General features: G+C 43.8%; 1 protein-coding gene across 1 annotated transcript in view; it reads right to left on the bottom strand.

Annotated features, from left to right (window-relative positions):
• The window catches only part of LOC147697825 (organic solute transporter subunit alpha-like), an 876545-nt gene that overhangs the window by 366622 nt on the left and 491871 nt on the right, over positions 1-18052 (bottom strand). The window contains exon 4 of the mRNA XM_086934511.1: positions 1219-1377. Within this exon, the coding sequence (XP_086790637.1) occupies positions 1219-1377 (159 nt within the window). The remainder of the gene's footprint in view (positions 1-1218; positions 1378-18052) is intronic.

Genomic DNA, 18052 nt, shown 5'->3' with positions numbered 1-18052 from the left:
TGGGTGCACTTTTGAGATGTTCACTAATAATTGGGCCACTTATTAGGTCTGGCTTTAACCATGACCTTTTGTGTTTAGTAAAATTCTGTGTCTCTCTCTCTCTTTGTCTTTTGGCTGACTTCACTGTGAGTGACAGTATTCTGCTCTTTCACAAGGAACATATTGGCTCACAAAGTAGTTTAGTTCAGTGCTACTACAGTGGCAATGGGTGCCTTTGGAGACCAAAAACAAGTTTTGCTTTTGCCAATGTTTGTTATAATGGTAAAGGCCCAGCAGCTCCCACACCAATAAGGTTTTACAAAAAGCGTGCCTAAACAAGACGCACATTGACAAAACTAAAAGGCGGACCACCAATTTCAGGCTTACTGGCTTTGCCAGTGCTTGTTTATTTTTGATTCCCATAATCTTATTGAAACAGGTTACACTGATTTTCCATTGCGAATAAATGCCAGCATACATAAACACTTTTTAATAAATGATGCTGCAAAGAATTGGTACCTAAAATTTTACAGCAGTTTAGCTAAATGTATTTTTCCTATTTCCATTTTTTGTGAACATTTTATTTTCAAAGCAAAGAATCATTAATCTTGCTTTCAAGCTTCTGCAAATATTTGCATCTAATGAGAAATCATTTTGGGAGCATTAAACATAGCCTCATATTGCTAAACTTTGAAAACTTGTGAAAATATTTTTATACTAGAACCACTGTCAGTAGTGCAGTCTGAGCTTACTACATTTATTTAGAGCGCTCACCCTAACAAAGTCTTTGCATTAATGAACCATAAATGCAAGTTCGAACAGCATTAACACATGTATACAAATATTACCTAAACTGCAGACAATGTCCTTCCCTGATTCATAATGTGGTACTGTAAACTGGCAGCAAAAGGGTATGTGCTGTAGAGGGTTGGGCCTACTTGTCCCAAGGACAAAATGCACATGAAAACTTGTTGCCCTTGACCCCAAACAATATGTCCTGGGCGTCGGATATAGGAATTCCACATTCCTGTAGTTTGCTCTTGTTGACCTTCTTTCTAGTATCTGTTATTACATCCATACACCATTTGAACTACATTTTGGCAATTCAAAAGTATTATTACCAAATATTACAGTGCCTTAAAGGTGACATTCCTAATCAGTGGTCAGACCTGATCCAATCTCTACTGTGTGGCAATTGATTAGGAGTACAATATTTTATTGCTGATTTTTAGAACTTACCTTGTGACTTTGGGATAAGGGAGGCACAGACAGCAGCAACAGCAAGGACCAGTGCTGATTTTAAAGCGTTCGTTCTCATATCTGCGGAGGAACAAATTCTGCCCACCGCACTCCTTAATCATCATCATGAGAAACTTATGAATCACAATGGCGCAGAAGCTGAAATTGCAAACAAAAATAGAGAAAAGTTATGAACTATACCTAGGTAATTTTCGCCATCGTTAAAATGTAACAAAAATTTTCAGATTACCACACTTTAGTTTGGAAAGCTTATGTCAAACAAGCACTGGTAACATATCAGTTTCACCTATGTAATGAATAAAGAGCCTTTTTCATCAATCATCGTCCGGGAGAAGGAAAAAGCTCCCTGACAGATAACATGGGAGTGGAGAGGACGTGGTGCAGTGGCCAGAGCGGCTGCTTCGAGAGCTGGGGATCCTGATTCGCGACTTGGGGCGCCGCGCAACATCCTGTGATTGTATGCAAATCACTTAGGGCCATATGTATCAAGCCTCTTGCGATTCGTTAAGGCCGAAATTCGCAGAATTTCGGCCTTAGCGAATCGCAAACGGCCTTTTTACCGATTGTGGAATGTATGAAAAATTAGCAAAATAAGGAATCGCAAAAAATTGCGATTCCTTATTTTGCTTAAGCATTTAAGGAATCGCAATTTTGCGATTCTTTAAATGCTATGTAGGAAGCTTTTTAAAATTGCGATTTCAGGTTTAGAAATCGCAAATTACCACCAACTTGTAGTTGGTGGTAATTTGCGATTTCTTGTAAATATGCACAATTGTGTATTTGTGAGGGTGGCATATGACGCTCATACATGCCCATTGGGCATGTATGTGCGCCATATGCACACACATGTTATTTACAGGGGTGCAGCAGGTTGTCCTTGAGACACCCCTGCACCATTGAAATAATTCTCAAATTGCGATTAGCAAATTGCGAATTTGCAAATTGAGAATTCTTTCACAGTCATTTCTATGGGCCTCCTGGCCCATAGAAATGAATGGGAAATTATTCCTTATTTGCGAATTCGCATATTGCGAATTCGCAAATAAGGAATAATTGGAAATCGCAAAAAAATACCGATTTTGTACATACATACCATTTAGCGATTTCTAAATAGCGATTCCTTAAAATTCGCTATTTAGAAATCGCAAATGGTGATGATGATACATATGGCTTTTAATCTCTCTGAGTTATACATTGTTATATAAATATGCTGCAATAGTAAAAGGCAAAGCTTTATGAAAATAGAGTTCCACCAAAGAGGATGTTAACAGTATTTTGGCTGTGGGAAACTGATAAGAGAAGCAGATGAGGAATTAGTATTGGTAAATGCAGAAAAATATACTACAGGCAATAGAAATTGAGGAAATGTAAGTGGCACGCACAGAAACTAATGAGAAACAATAGATTTCTTAAGTGAAACCTAAAAACAGTGGTCCCTCGACCAAAAATACTGCCATCAATATAAATGTACCAAATGGTTACCATAATTAATTACATATATATATTTTAAAAATGTTAGTGACAATGCAGTGGGTGTGTAAAAAATGTTAGTGACAGTGCAGTGGGTGTGTGGTGCGAAACATGCTTGGTACTCTTATGAACGTGATACACACATGTGACAATTAGTGATCAAGAGTTTGTGGCAAAAACAAGAACACAGCCCATTTCTTTTTGTATACAATCACGCTAGGATCCATAATAGTAGTTGACGTATCAATCATCAGGACTCTCACAGTGATTGAGCCAGAGACAAGAAGGCAAGGAAAAGCAAACAATGGAATATACTTGTGTTTATCACAGTCATAAGATCACCAAGCACGTTTCTCACCACACACTCACTGCTAAGTCATGAAGGTAACCATTTGGTATATTGCTATTGATTGCAGTATTTTTGGTCGTGGTAAATTCCACATTCACACATAAGATGTGTCAGAATATTTTGTGTTGGAAACATTTCTTAGAATGTACCTGCAACTTAATAATGTTAATTCATAAAATAGAATTCTCACAAGAAATACATATGATTCATACATCAATGCTAAACACCTTAAAAAAATCTCTCATAAAGGTGCATGCATATCCAGCCCTCCCATCCCAGAGCAGTAAAAATGTAATTATTTCACAACCCTAAAAAATACATTTATACATTCAAAGAGGGCCTATTTAGAAATTCATGCAGAACTTTAAAGACTTCCCAAACTGAACGTTTTCAATCTCAGCAGTGGCGTCCAGAGTCTAAATTTCACATGAATGAGCTCTCTTTTTAGGTTGTGAACATCAGATACAGATAGCTCTCATAACCTGTTATAGACTTAAACGTGATATGCAGGTGCCAAAAATAGCATTTATAGACTGATAATGTACAAGGTCAAATAACCTAGTCTTAAAATAGCCTCCAGCTGATCGATGTATGCTGGTTGGATAAGCCCACGTGTAATTCAATCCCGGTTTTATGAGTGTTCCTTGATTGTGAGCTATCCATGGAAAATGCAGTGTATGCTCAAGGGATATGATTTCCTCCAGCACCCATGGAATATTGATGAATTAGTGTATGCTCAAGTGATATGAGTTCCTCCAGCCACCTATGGAATATTGATGAATTTAGCTAAATCGTGGGCATCAACATCAAAGACAAGAGAGATCTCTGTTCGGCCTCACAGTTTAACTCATCACTCGTATATCTAAAGTTGATAAGGGAGCAGATTTTGGAAACCTGCAACCTGTTAATGAAAACATCTGGATATGGAGCATATCCATTAACCTAAGATCCACAAAAGCCCAGAGCTCAGTGTCATGTAAGTTACCATATTGTATTTTGACACAGAATATTTCTATGGGCGGAGAAAGAGACCCACTTCCTCAATACTCATTGTGCGCAAATAGAACTTTAGCCAAGTTTATTAGGTTATTGGCAGAAACATTCCTTGGCAAAAACACTGACCAGTGAATCAGAATTGAATACCACCAATACCACAACCACCAATACTATACCACCAGAACTAATGCCACCATCTCTACCACAGATACCATTGTTAGTACAACCTCCAGCACCTCCTCCACCAATCCCATCACCACCACCAGTACAAGGAATCAAAAATACTAGAATAAACTACCTCCCACAACATTGCGCAAACCAATACCATCAGCAATACCACTTCCAGAGTACCAATACCGTAAACATAACAATTACCATTGACACCAATACAACCATCAATAAACCCACCTATTCCACCATCATCAAGACCACAAGTATCACCACCAACAATAGCCTAAATACCATCAATACTATCCCCACATCCCACCTAAAAGACCACAAATGCAACAACAATACTACTAACAATACTAATACCACCACCTTAAATACCATCTGTGCCACTATAACCACCACTAATACCACCACCAATACCAATAGCACCACCTCCAATGCTACCTCGACCAGCACCACCCCACATATACCGCTACTATCACGAATGCAAGTAACACTACAACCACCAATACCACACCACTAATATCATCTCCACCAACACTACCAAGCATTTTCAAACCCAGCAAGTTTGACTTTCGTGTACTATTGCATGCTGTGTTTGCATGTCAATCAATAGGGGAAGAAGATGTAAGGATTGTGGGTTCACTTTACCTCTAAAGCCAGTATAAATAATCAAAAGAAGTGAACCTCAAACCAATATACCAGGTGCTAAAAAATTGTGGAGGACTCAGCTGAAGAACCTCATCCACTTATTTGACCTCAGAGGCAGTGTATTATCTCTGCAAGGGTGATATCGTGGTTAGCATCATCATCTGGTCCTGTTTCACTTGAGTGTCCCATTCTCCAGGTGAAAAAGCATCCTCCTCCCTGGAGGTCAACCGTCTTTGTTAGGACAGATGTGGCGTGTGGGTGAAATAAAATTCTCTCCAATCCCAAGAAGTGTATTTAATAAACATTTGAAAGGGGATGGGGATAACATTAAAAGAAAGGCAATGTTGCTAGGAAGAATGACTAACCCTACACATCTAGTGCATCAGGTCGACATGTTTCAGTCATTAACTGCCTAAGCGGGTCAGCGGCTTTTATCACGACCAGGTAAATTAAGGTTGATCCCAGATTATGAGCAACTTATGTAAGTGCTTTTAACCTACATATACATTGTCGAGAGGGCCATATCATTTGGATGCAACACACTTGAGGCCCAATCAAGTCACCTTAAAATTGAGAAAGAGCACTAAGAGAAAAGGGGGGTAACAGTGGAAAAATAGTGGTATGCAAAACATCAATTTCCAAATATCTCATATAGTGCCTTTTCTATTATACCCCATGAACAATGTGGCAAAAGGCACCTGCAAAGAATGTATTACACAGAAGTCAAAATTAACCTAGACCAATGCTTGTATATTAACAGCGAAGGTTGACAAAGAAATCATGTGAAGGAGGGCTATAACTGGCCTGCTTGTATTATAGCAGGCGCTAGTAATAGTATAGTGAGGTACTTGAGGGAATTATAATATTGGACTATCGGTATCGTGCTTTATTTACAGGCTATAGGATGAAACAATAGGAAGAACAACCACTAAAATATTGTACAAAACATGCCTTGTTATGGGCAGCTTTGCAGATTGTTGTGGGGGAAAGTGTAGCCCTAGTCTAAGGCACCCCACACCTACTGCCAGCACGACAGCTATAGGAGTAGAACAGGGCACGAGGAAGGTCACCCAGCAAGTTCACCAGTGTCCACCACTAAATCAAGGGCACAGAGACAATGCAATAATGCACAAGAGAGCCCCGTAGAGAGAAGAGGCCACACTAGCCAGCCACACCAGCACTGAAAGGCCACCGTTGACCCACAATTGAGAGTGCCACACGGAGTGACCGACCCTGCCAAGCATGCCTGAACCTAGACAGGACCAAGTGCTGTGACAGTGCAAGCACTACGCCCTCGAGTGAAGAAGAGAAGGTGGAAGGAAGGTGACCCTCCATCCAGGGAACGGGACATCAAAAGATCTGTGAGAAAAGGACAGGACAGGACCTGTGAAAGGTCCACAAGGAAGCAAGGAGACTCAAGTACTACTGACAGGACAGGACCTCCAAGAGGTCTGCAACCGAACGCAACCAGGAAGATTTCCATGTGGAGTGAACATGTGACACGTGGCATGACACCACATCAATGTGAGGGACCTGGTCGGAAGGAGGGAAAATCTTGGCACAATGCAACATCCAGAAGAGGGATTGGAGAAGAGAGAACTGTGTATGACAGACCCCTCACATGGAACATCCCGACAACCACAGATGCACAGGAGGAGTGAAAAAATGTGTTCAAGATTGAGGACTCGTACCACCAACCAAGAGTGCATCCATCAATACAAGCCAGCCATCGGGGTACAGCAACGTCACAGGAGACAGCTCAGAGAGAGGACCAATTGTAAGTCGACAGCAAGCACAAACCTTGTCTCTTCCCTATGCTTCACAGTGCGACGGCCACCCAGACACCTATCACTGCCTGCTTGAGATTGATGCTATCCCTGTCAGCAACTGCACATGCCAAAGAAGAAGAAGAACCGCAAGTCGTTATGAAGTCCCTCCAGGCATCCTCACTCCAAGCAGGACATCGCCCCCTGTAGCAAAAGGTGTGAGATGGTAAAATCTCCTCCATCTTTTCCATGTGCGTCACCAGAACCCCCTAAGGATCATCGCACCAACACAGTGGAGCAGAATGCCTACGAAACATCATAAGACTGATGAGGCACTCTTGGAGCTGTGGAGGGCCAATCATCCAGAGTCTGTTAGACACCACATGCACCTGAGTCCTGCTGAAGAGAACACACTGGACAACTGCATCACCTGCCCTTGTGGTTGCACAAGTGACTTTGACCATGGCCCTGTTGGCGATTCTGCAACAACCCCTTCATGTGGCCTACATGATGCCCTGCACAGTCCACAAGATCCCGTAAAAACCCAGTGAAAAGGGCCACAAGGGAGTTTTTGAGCAATGGAATCTCGGCATGAGAGAAGAGTCAAAGCTGCTCCACCGACAGGTACTGGGAGGCACTGGGCCTCAGAGGAGGACATCCGAACATCGTTATCATTGTCCGAGTCTTTCTGGGTTTGCCTTTCGCAGAGTAAGGGCACATCTAAAGAAACCTCTGCAACAGACTCCATCAATGCTCCTGATGCACCCCCAAAGTGAACTAGGTAAATAGACTCTAATACCATGAGATCAGTTGGGACTGAATAACCTCACCCAGGTGGACTGTAAGCCCACAGTCATGTGATTGCGAGATCTGTACTCCATGCATTCACCAATTTGTGCCCATAGTCATCTGGTTAAACTACAGATGTGTGCCAATGCTGGGAGCTCTCAGCTTCACCTGTCCTGCAGAATGCCTGAAGGGACTGAATGGTGTTTTGCTGTGTTTTTCTGTCTTTTCCACAAGTTGGACTCTTGATTTTTTTTCAATAAAGTTTGGGAGGTATGTAGAGTCCTGCTGGGCGCGGTCTAGTCTTTTGCCAATGACTGTTATCAGCCACTCCTAAAGGGCTGGCCTCCCACACTCACCCCACACCCATCCATCATAAGTCTCACAAGTTAGGTGACCCTGCCAATAAAAGGGGCCGGGCGCACGTGCCGTGTCAGTTATATGTACAGTAACCATGCTTCCATGTTGTCCTTCCATGTGCATGCAGGCCTAGGGCCCAAGACCCCACAACTAGTATGTGGGCATCCTGGCTCTTTTGTGTGCACTTAAAGTACAAGACACAAGGACCACCACAGCAGCAAACTTGCACAAGGTGTTAATCTAAAAAAGTTTAAAGTTGTTGACATTAAGGTGTCACACAATATTGAGGTGTCTGGGGGCAAGAGTGATGAGTGACATGATCACCATCAATCAATCATGTCCTGTTGTCAGAGGGGCCGGAGGCAGGAGCGATTGCTCTTTCCTCAATGGCACTATCCATGAAAACATCCTGCAGTGCACTGTGCTTTCCAGGGATAGAGGGGGTCTCAGCAGCCGTGGACAGCACCCGAAAACAAGCTACGCCGCCCTATCACTGGTTAGAAGAAACTAATTACGGTGCACAAGCAAGAAAAAATATAACATAAGGTGCCACCTGATCCTTATGAAGCTGGGTCTGGCGCGCTTGCCCTTTGTTTATTTTAGAGGTGGCCCCATGATCATGGCTCAATCCACATGGCCCGGGGAGGCCGGACATCATCTAGGCTCACAATTGTTTTTCGGTTTTAAAAAGGAGCAATCCGCAGTGGTGGCTGCAGCAACATGGGCTTAGCCGCTCTTTAATGAAAATGTGCATGAAGGGCACCCAAGCCGAGTTCATTCCAAAAGCGGAGTGGTGTGGCTCACTGGTTAGAGGCGGCAGACCCGTAAGCAGAGAACGGCCCGGGACCAGGGTTCAATTCCCGATGCGGCAGGGTCGTGGACCAGGGTCAAACGGACTCGTTAATTCTCGCCTCGGTACCTACTTCTAACCAGGGAACACACTCGGCAACTCTGGGCATTAAGCTTGCCTCATCTCTACAACGGCCCCCCACAGACGCCGGGGATGCCTGGTTTCACCTTGGAGATACCCAGAAAGGGACCATTTCACAGGGAAAACCAGGACGGGTTCCCCAGCGGTCTTCAGCGCCAGGATACTCCTTGGAGTCACAGTGCGCTTTACAAGTACACCCACATTTACATTACTAACTTTTGTGCAAGGCACCGCCCCGTGCCTGGGTCAACGTGGGGCTGTCCAGAATAATTCTGAACATGCCGCTGTGATGTGCCACTGACAGAAGAAGTTGCAGCAGGGCTCAGCTTGATTCACGTGGGTGATTTAATGATTACCAGCCCTTGGTTACAGAGAGTTAATTTAATGAAATGTTTTTCCCTTTTTTGAGACAGGGCACATATGGATGCTGATAAGGTGCTTACTGTTAACACAGACCTTGTGTGGTGGTGGGTCTATAAATGCGTAACTACAGCATTTTAGTGCAGTGAATCAGACACCAGCACTAAAATGCGTTAGTCTAACCCCTGACATTTGGTACTTGACAGGGCTGGGAGTAGTGTAGAGTGAAGTAGAGTGGCCTGGCGCAGTAAACAGAGTAAAGTGTCGTAGATAGGAGTGGTGTGTCGTACAGTGGAGTGGTCTGGCATGTAAAGTATTGGAAAGTGTCATACAGTGGAGTCCCCCAGAGTGGATTAGAATTTTGTAGAGTGGAGTGGGGTGAAGTAGAGTAGAGTGCTATACAGTGTGGTAGGGTGTATTGGAATATAGTGTAGTAGAGCTGAGAGGCATAGCATAGCATATGGTCAAGTGGTGTAGAATGGGGTAGCAGAGTATAGTAGAGTGGAGTGGAGTAGCGTGTCATCGTGTCAAGTGCAGTAAATTAGGGTGGGGTGGCATAGAGGGAGTTACGTAGAGTGGCGTAAAGTGGATTCGAGTATAGTACAGAGGCATAGAGTAAACTAGAGTGCAGGTATGCTGGAACAATTTTCAGATTGGGGTGCTGCCATTAATGTAATTATCACCAAAGTCATAGGGACTGTGAAAAATTCAAGCATCATAGAAAAAGAGTGTAAATGTCCCATGCCCATGCAACAGGAGAGTGGTAAGGGTTTGTGTGGTATGCAGCTGGTGGTGCATTCTGGAGCACTGGTGAGGTAGCGCACTGTCATTTACAGACAATATATTTTCACTTGAAATGGCAACTAAATTCGCTCAGACATGCAGTTTTATTGGTGTGACTATATAGCATAACAAGCATTTGCAATGCAGTAGGTCTCACATTCACGCAAGTTTGAGCTATTGCCATAGTAAATGACAATACCTTTTATTTATGTTTTGGGTTTTAAAACATAAATAAAAGGCATTGTCGTTTCATTTCATAAAGCTTTATTCGGTACATATCAGACAATGACCATAAAAGCAAATAATAGCAGCATACAAATATTGTCAAATAGCAAAATTAAGGGTTTCATTATTACAACTAAACATATGTTAAAATAATTAAAACATCATACTTTTCCTCGCATAAATTGATTTAAGAAGGTAGGTTGCAGGAAAAAAGCAAACAACTGGGTGATGTATGTTAAAAAGCAGTTTCATGGAATCATGCACAGTACGAACTCCATATTTTATAAGAATTGGTTTTAAAAAAGCTATGCGTAGGTTTCTGTACAAATTACATGTCAAAAGAAAGTGCAAAGTGCATTGTACTGAAGTATCATCACACGGGCAAGGGCCAACTGGATGTTTTTTGGGAGATGGAAAGGCCACCAGGTTATGTACAATCCCAAGCCTCAGTCTGGTTAAGATAAACCGATGGGACGCTCTGGTCACTTGACTTAAGTATATTTTTGATAGCGTTCACTTCCCCCAAATTTATTATAAAACATACAGGTAGATAGTTGGCCAATACTACTCTTCCGCCTCTCAGCCCTGTGATTCATAGATATGTTCTTCATTTCCTATTTTGACAATGCTGTAGGAGCATAGCAATCAGCAGCTATGTTAATACCATAAATTTCCTGGAAACTACAAATAATATATTTTAACCACGGGATCTTAAGATGGTTATCAACAGAGAGACAGTCGCTGATAACTGCTCTGTTCAGGGCGGTCTCATCCTTTTGCCAGATCGAACGCCATAGCATTAACGGCCTTAAAGATATCAAATCTGACAGATGGCTGATCCCTAGCTCTCTGTGGGTTAAGGCGTTTGGGGCAGAATTGGGTAGACACAAAAGTTTTTTCAGAAAAAGATTTTCCTCCACTTGCAGGCTACTATTGGAGACGTGTCCCCACGCCCCATAAAGGGCGATGGACATGCATCGCGATTGATAAATCTGTTGCATGTCCCTGATGCGTCTATCCCCTATTTTGGTTGCAAATTTGAATACCCCAGGGGCACTTTTTGCCATCTTGGCCGTATGTTGGTGATTTCATGGGCCCAGCTACCGTCCTTTGCAAATGTAATTCCCAAGTAACAAAACTTGTCAACTTGGTGGACCTTGTGCCCGTAAATAAAATAAGTATGTGGTCTCATGCGCCCGGCCCCACAGGTCATGGTATAAGTTTTAGTTTTGTTAATAAGTAATTTCCTATCCTTGATAAAAATGGAGAACCTATCCATCAAACGTTGAAGCCCTATTGGGGTCCTTGACAGTAACACAGCATTGTCCGCATATAACAATACCGGTACGTCAAGGCCATTGACTTTTGGGGCGTCAGCCCTAATTGTTTTTAAAACTGCATCAACCTCGTTAATAAAAAGGGTAAAATGCAGGGGGGCAAGTACACAGCCTTGCCTTATCCCACGCCTGACCTTAAACTTTGGGGTACACTCCCCATCTGTACCGTACCGTACACTAGTTTGAAGGTTGTCATATAATCGATCTAGAAAAAAGACGATGCCCTCTGGTGCCCTCATTTCTAACAGCTTCACCCAAAGAACGAGTGATCAACCAGGTCAAAGGCGCTACTTAAGTCTGCAAAGCAGAGGTGGAGAGAGCCCTTTTTGGCCTGCGTATACTTCCCTATGAGAAGTTTTAGATTTAAACACTGGTCCAGGGTTCCACGCCCTTTCCTAAAACCGTACTGGGTGCTGGCCATAATACCATTGTCTTCTGCCCATTCTTCCAGCCTTACCAGTAACACCCTGCTCATGAGTTTGACTGAGGAATCTAATAGGGATATGGGACAATAGTTCTTAACGTCCCCACTATCCTCTTTCTTATAGGTAGGTATAATAATAGATTCTTCCCAAGTCGGTGGTGCTCCATCACATACTGCAGCGTTAAACACTTTAGCTTACATGGGCCCCCACATAGCGGGAACGGTTTTATATACATCAATAGTAACCCCATCCGGTCCCTGGACCTTACCCCCTTTGCTAGCACTAATACCTTGTAAGACCTCAGCAATGGTGATATCCAGCGGTACAATGGGCCAACATCCGCAGTTATCCCCTTGTGGTTTATCAGAGTGAAAGATGGTGGAGAAATGGGTTACCCAAGTTGCCATATTGACGTTCGATGTTAATTCGGGGAACATATCGTCTTTAAGGAAGGGGCAGTTGACTGTTGCCCAAAATAATGCACAGTTAGAGGTTTCTGCAGCCTGTGCCAGCTTTTCCCATGCCTCTTGCTGTAGCTCAGTCTTCCTCCGTTTAACCTCTACCTTATAGTCATACCTAAGTTGGGTTACCGCGTTCTTGTCTCTCGACCTGGCTGCCAAGGCCTGCTTTAGCTCCGTTAGCAACGCGGTACAACCGTGATCAAACCACCCTTTGTTAACCCCTTCGCTGCTGGGGTTAATCCCCCGCTGTGCTGGGTGGGAGGGGGGGGCGCGCACAGCGCCCGCATGCTCATGACGAGCTGAGCTCGTCATGAGCTACGGCGCTCTTGTGCTCATGACGAGCTCAGCTCGTCACAGGTGTATTGCCTCCCGTGGAATGCTCAGCACAGCAGGGGAATTCTCCCCGCACCTGAGCGTTCCACGGGCCATGACGAGCTGAGCTCGTCATGAGCACCGGAGCGCCGTGGCTCATGACGTGCTCAGCTCGTCAGGAGCATCCAAGAGGTTAAAAACTGATTTTCCCGGGACAATGTTAGTAAACTTACTATCAGTGATATTATTGATTGTTATAAAATCCCTTACAATATCAGTGGCATCATGATCACTCTCAAGGATAGCGTTGATTTCTCCAAAACAACCTTTAACAGTAAATTTTAGTACCACATCGGCTTTTTCACCCTTCCATCTTATTCTTACACCATTGGGTCTGTGGGGTTCAATATTCGCTATAGAACATACAATTGGTAGAGACCTATCTTTCCAAATGGTAACTTCAATTGTGATACAGTTATGGTCACTTAGCATGTTATCAACAACCTTAGGAGCCATACACCGTGAGATAATGTTAGATGACACACAAATATGACCAATCACTGTGTTGGCATTCCTTCCCGTGAATGTGGGAATTGTATCACCTCGTTCATCCTTGGCATAGGCCAGGATTTCCATGTCACGGACCGCCATTAATTTGTTCAAAGACTCCCCATAATGGTTATGCGGGAAGTGCAGGTCATCTTCCCCAAGGTGATTTTTGACCCCACATACCCCCATGGTAGACAAAGTGCAGATCGGAATGTTAAAATCACCTACCTAAATAAAATCAAAAACAACATTTACCCCTGTAATTAAATCATCTAAAGCAGCCTCCAAGTCGTTCACTGCTTGGTGCCTCGTGCTATCAAAAACATTATTATAAAAATGTATTAAAAGAATAGTGCGTCCCTGGTTCAGGTATAGCCATAAGATCTGAGAATGGGCCCCAACCGTCAAATATCTTTTCACAATAATGGGGAGGTCTACAGAGATCAGAATCAAAAGGCCTCCCTTAGCTCTTCCAGATAGCGATGCCAACGCTGGTAGATTAAATGAGACATGGCCAGTATAATTAACCCGTTCCTTACACCAGGCTTCCTGGAGACAGATAATGTCATACGACTTAATAAACTCTGTCCATCCCAGGGTGTCTCCTTTGGCAGCTAACCCTGCGATATTCCAGCTAGCAATTGAGCATGCCGGATACTGGTTAATTTTGTTAGACATAATAGTAGTTTGACCATATAATATCTCTCTTTGTTCCTCCCCCTCAGTTCTATGAGTGGCAACGGGCCCCACCACATCCTCCACATCGTGGGTACAATCTCCCAAAATGTCCCCAATTTTATCATCATTATTACTATTTCCAAATCCAGGCTCAGTCAATGGTTTCCCTGAATTATCTGTCTCTGCCCCAACCCTCACAAGAATAACCTCCTATCTCATGTGAAGGTGATCCTGCTTGAGTCAATCATTTGAATCTAGGCCGCTCAGGGATTGGAACCGATTAGAAGTTGTGACCTCGTAGTTATTAGATATTTCAATGCTATTGCCTCTATCCCTTTTCCGTTCATCATTGGTCTGGTACATTAAATGGGTATAAAAATATCCCAGAGGGCGTAATGTTATTCCCTGGTCATTATAGGGTAATGATGTAGCTCTTATCAGGGAGGTGGTGGCGAAATGTGGGTTTTTGAAGTTTATGATGACACAATCCCCATTAATATTTTTACGTGTTCTACCTATCCAGTTAACTCTCCTGGTGGTTAGAATCTGGTCGGAAAGTGCCACCGGAAACCCACACTCCTGGTTTAGCTATGAAATGGTTTTGTTTTTAAGTGATTTGTGGAACTCTAGCTGACTTAAAGGCACATTTTCGTTTACAGGGGGGACATTGGTTAAGACTGCCACATACGGTGCACAGTCAGGTGGTAAGTTAATAGCCCGACTGCCTTGAATGTTATGGCGTTCTAATCCCCCCTTTGTTTCAGGAACAGCCTTATTTTTTTCCTACATAGGGGGTTTGTCTTAGTGGTTCAGTACTCTGTTTTTGGGGTTTTCATTACTTTTGGCAATAGGTTTGGTCACTTCGCCTGTTACTGTTATACCAACCGGATTGTATGCCATACGTTCGCAGTAGATAATATACAGGGCTGCGAAGCATTAGGCTTTACTCTCCAGCTCTCATCTTCCCAGGCCTGTACTGGTATCCTGGTCTACAGACCACCAGGATCGGTGGGGCTGTTTTTGGAAGAACTACAGGCAGCCCTATCAATACCATGCCTTAGGTCTAATCACTGCATTTTATTAGGTGATTTAAATATCCATATGGATAATAGTTCAGATCCGGACACTTTAAAACTGCTAGATATTACTTCCGTGTTTGGCCTATCTCCTTATGTGGCAGGACCATCTCATAATAAAGGCCACACGCTTGACCAGATCTTTTCCACCGTTCCTATCTGTGTCGACCCCCCCATGCCAGTTCTGTGGTCAGATCATTTTCTCATCACTTTTTCCATCTCTGTCATGGCTCCATCACGGTCCCAACCAGTAGGGTCGCTTAAGCCTCTCTCCAAACCTTTCCATCTTCTTACCAGAGAGATGCTATCAAATGTTTTAACTAGCCTCCCGTGTCCCACCTCTAACAATGTAGAGGAGTACATCGATCTCTTCCATAATTGGTTCACTGACCGTCTAGAGAGCTTGATTCCAGCAAAGAAACATACTTCTGCAGACAAGAGAACATCTGCTCCTTGGTTTACCCCTCACCTGAAAAAAGCACGACAAGATCTCAAGAAAGCAGAAAGAGCATGGAGGCGATCCTATCATCCTTCTGAGAGATTAAATTTTAAGACGCAGACTCGGGCCTACCATAAATTAATTTGGGAAGGTAAAAAGTCCTATCTGGAATCCAGAATCAATGAAGCGGAGCATTCTAGCAAGGAAATTTTTAGGGTGGTTAAAGACTTCACCTCTCCCTCTGCTTACACTCCGACTCATGTTCACTCTGAAACTTGGTTGAAGGAATTAGCTGTCTATTTTGTACAGAAAATTACCTCTATTCAATCTTCCCTCCAGGCCACTTTCCAGCAGCATACGACAAGTCTGGCATGTCCCCTGCCAGATCATGGCCCCTTTCTGTCCAAATTTCCCCCATTAGATCTAGAGAGCTCTCTTGCTATTCTGACAAGTCTCAAATCTGGATCTCCACTGGATCCTTGCCCTGCAAAGTGTCTAGCAAACATGGCACCTGTTCTTAATGACTTGATAAACCCCATCTTGAATCTGTCACTCTCTTCTGGGATAGTTCCCAAAGCTTGGAAGAGTGCCATGATCTTACCACTTATAAAAAAACCGGCGCTCGACCCTGCAGTTCATGCAAACTACAGACCCATCTCCTTACTCCCTGCTCTGGCGAAAGTGACAGAAAGGTTTGCTCACAGATCTATTTCCGATTTTATCGAAGAAAGGGGTCTGTTGCATGGTACTCAATCCGGCTTCAGTGCAAATTTTAGCACGGAGACCGCGCTCCTTGAAGTCACAGATGCCATCAGGGAGGAGTTGGATGCTGGTAAAAAAGTGGTACTGATTATGCTGGATCTGTCGGCGGCGTTCGACACCGTTCCCCACGTACTTCTTCTTTCCAGACTTTGGGACTTTGGTCTGCGGGGAACGGTGTGGAACTGGCTCAAGTCCTTCCTAGCCGACCGCCGGCAGACAATCTGGGCGCCACCTTTCTCTGCTGAAATGTCACCGCTTGAAGTGGGGGTCCCGCAAGGTTCCATCTTAAGCCCCCTCCTGTTTAACATCTTTATGGCCCCCCTGGCGGTGACGGCGGAGTCTTTTGGCGCCCGGATTGTCAGCTATGCTGATGACACCCAGCTCCTCTTTGTAAGTAACAGGGATGGTCAGTTTGATGGTGTCCAGGTCAACGGATGTTTGAGTGCTATTTTTGAGTGGTTTGGATGCCATGGGCTGAAGTGCAACGCCGACAAGTCGGAGTTGCTCTTCTTTGGCTGTACATCTGAACCCGACTGGAAAACTTGGTGGCCGAAAGACATGTCTCCTCCCACTAGCTCGTCTGCGAAAGCCAAAAATCTGGGAGTGGTGATTGACAACAAGCTATCTTTCGGACCACATATCTCATCTCTCACTGGGAAATGTTTCGGCATCCTGCGGATGCTTCGCAAATTTCTCCCCCTAGTCTCTATCCAGCACAGACAAATTATTGTCCAGGCACTGATTTGTTCCAGGCTGGATTATGCAAACATTCTGTTTTTGGGACTTCCCAAATATCTGGTCAGGCGTTTGCAAATCGCCCAGAATTCTGCAGCCCGAGCCATTTTTGGCCTTCCAAGGAAAGCCAGAGCTACGGATCTTCTTGCCACATTGCATTGGCTACCAGTTGCAAAAAGGATTTTATTTAAAACACTGACCACGACTTTCAAGGCCCTGCATGGCATAGGCCCCAAATATATCTCCAAGCGACTGTCTTGGTATACCCCTCTCAGATCTTTTAGATCCTCGTCCTTATCAAAAATGAGTGTTCCCACTATCAAACGGGCAAGAGTAGGAGGACGGTCTTTTCGGCACTTAGCCCCTCATGCATGGAATGATCTTCCAATCTCTTTAAGACAGACTTCCAGTCTTCTGTCTTTCCGCAAGGCCCTTAAGACTTGGCTCTTCCCGTAATCTTTGAGGCTGTTTTTATGTCTGTATGCTCTTTTGGTGTTATGTTTTTTTTTTTTTCCCCATCTTCGGTTGGGAGTCTTCGTCAAAGCGCCGGGATACTCCAGTGGAGTGGCCGTGCGCTATAGAAGTGTACAAATAACATAACATAACATAACATTGCCCAGTTTGTCCAAGCAGAGTTTTGACAGTTCCTTTTGTGCAATAATCTCCCCCCCTAATCGTTTGACCTCGCTACAAAGGTTATCCAGTCTATCTGATAAAGGTTTGATGGATCCTTCTAGTTTGGCAACAAACAGGTTCACTAGACTCGCAAACTGTGCATTATTTAGTGTTGCTAAGCTAGTGTTGCCTAAATGTTGGTCTGTTCCTGATACAATCCCAGTAGACTTTTTTACACTCTTACCTTGATTGGTTGTGCCTCGTTTACATTGTGCTTTCCTATTGCCCCTTCTAGTTCTGGGAGTGGGCGAACCTGGGGTTGACATATTAGGTGAAATAATTGGTACAATAGGCGGCTCAACCATACTAGTATGCTGGGACATGTTAGAGCTAGTATTTTCCCTGTTTTCATCTACAGCTACCAACTGTGCTAAGGGTAATACTGATGGACTATTAAGGTCAAGCGAAAGTCGCCGCTCTGTTCTGGTAATTTGCTCAATAATAGCGCTCACAGCTCTAACAAGATAATTATCAATTGTAGAGCTGACAAGTCCTACTGGGGTTTTGCTTCCCTTA

Source organism: Lissotriton vulgaris, chromosome 8, assembly GCF_964263255.1.
Source record: "Lissotriton vulgaris chromosome 8, aLisVul1.2, whole genome shotgun sequence".
NCBI classification, from domain to species: Eukaryota; Metazoa; Chordata; class Amphibia; order Caudata; family Salamandridae; genus Lissotriton; species Lissotriton vulgaris.
Note: the sequence above shows the minus strand (reverse complement) of the source record. Positions and strands in the feature narration are given on the sequence as shown.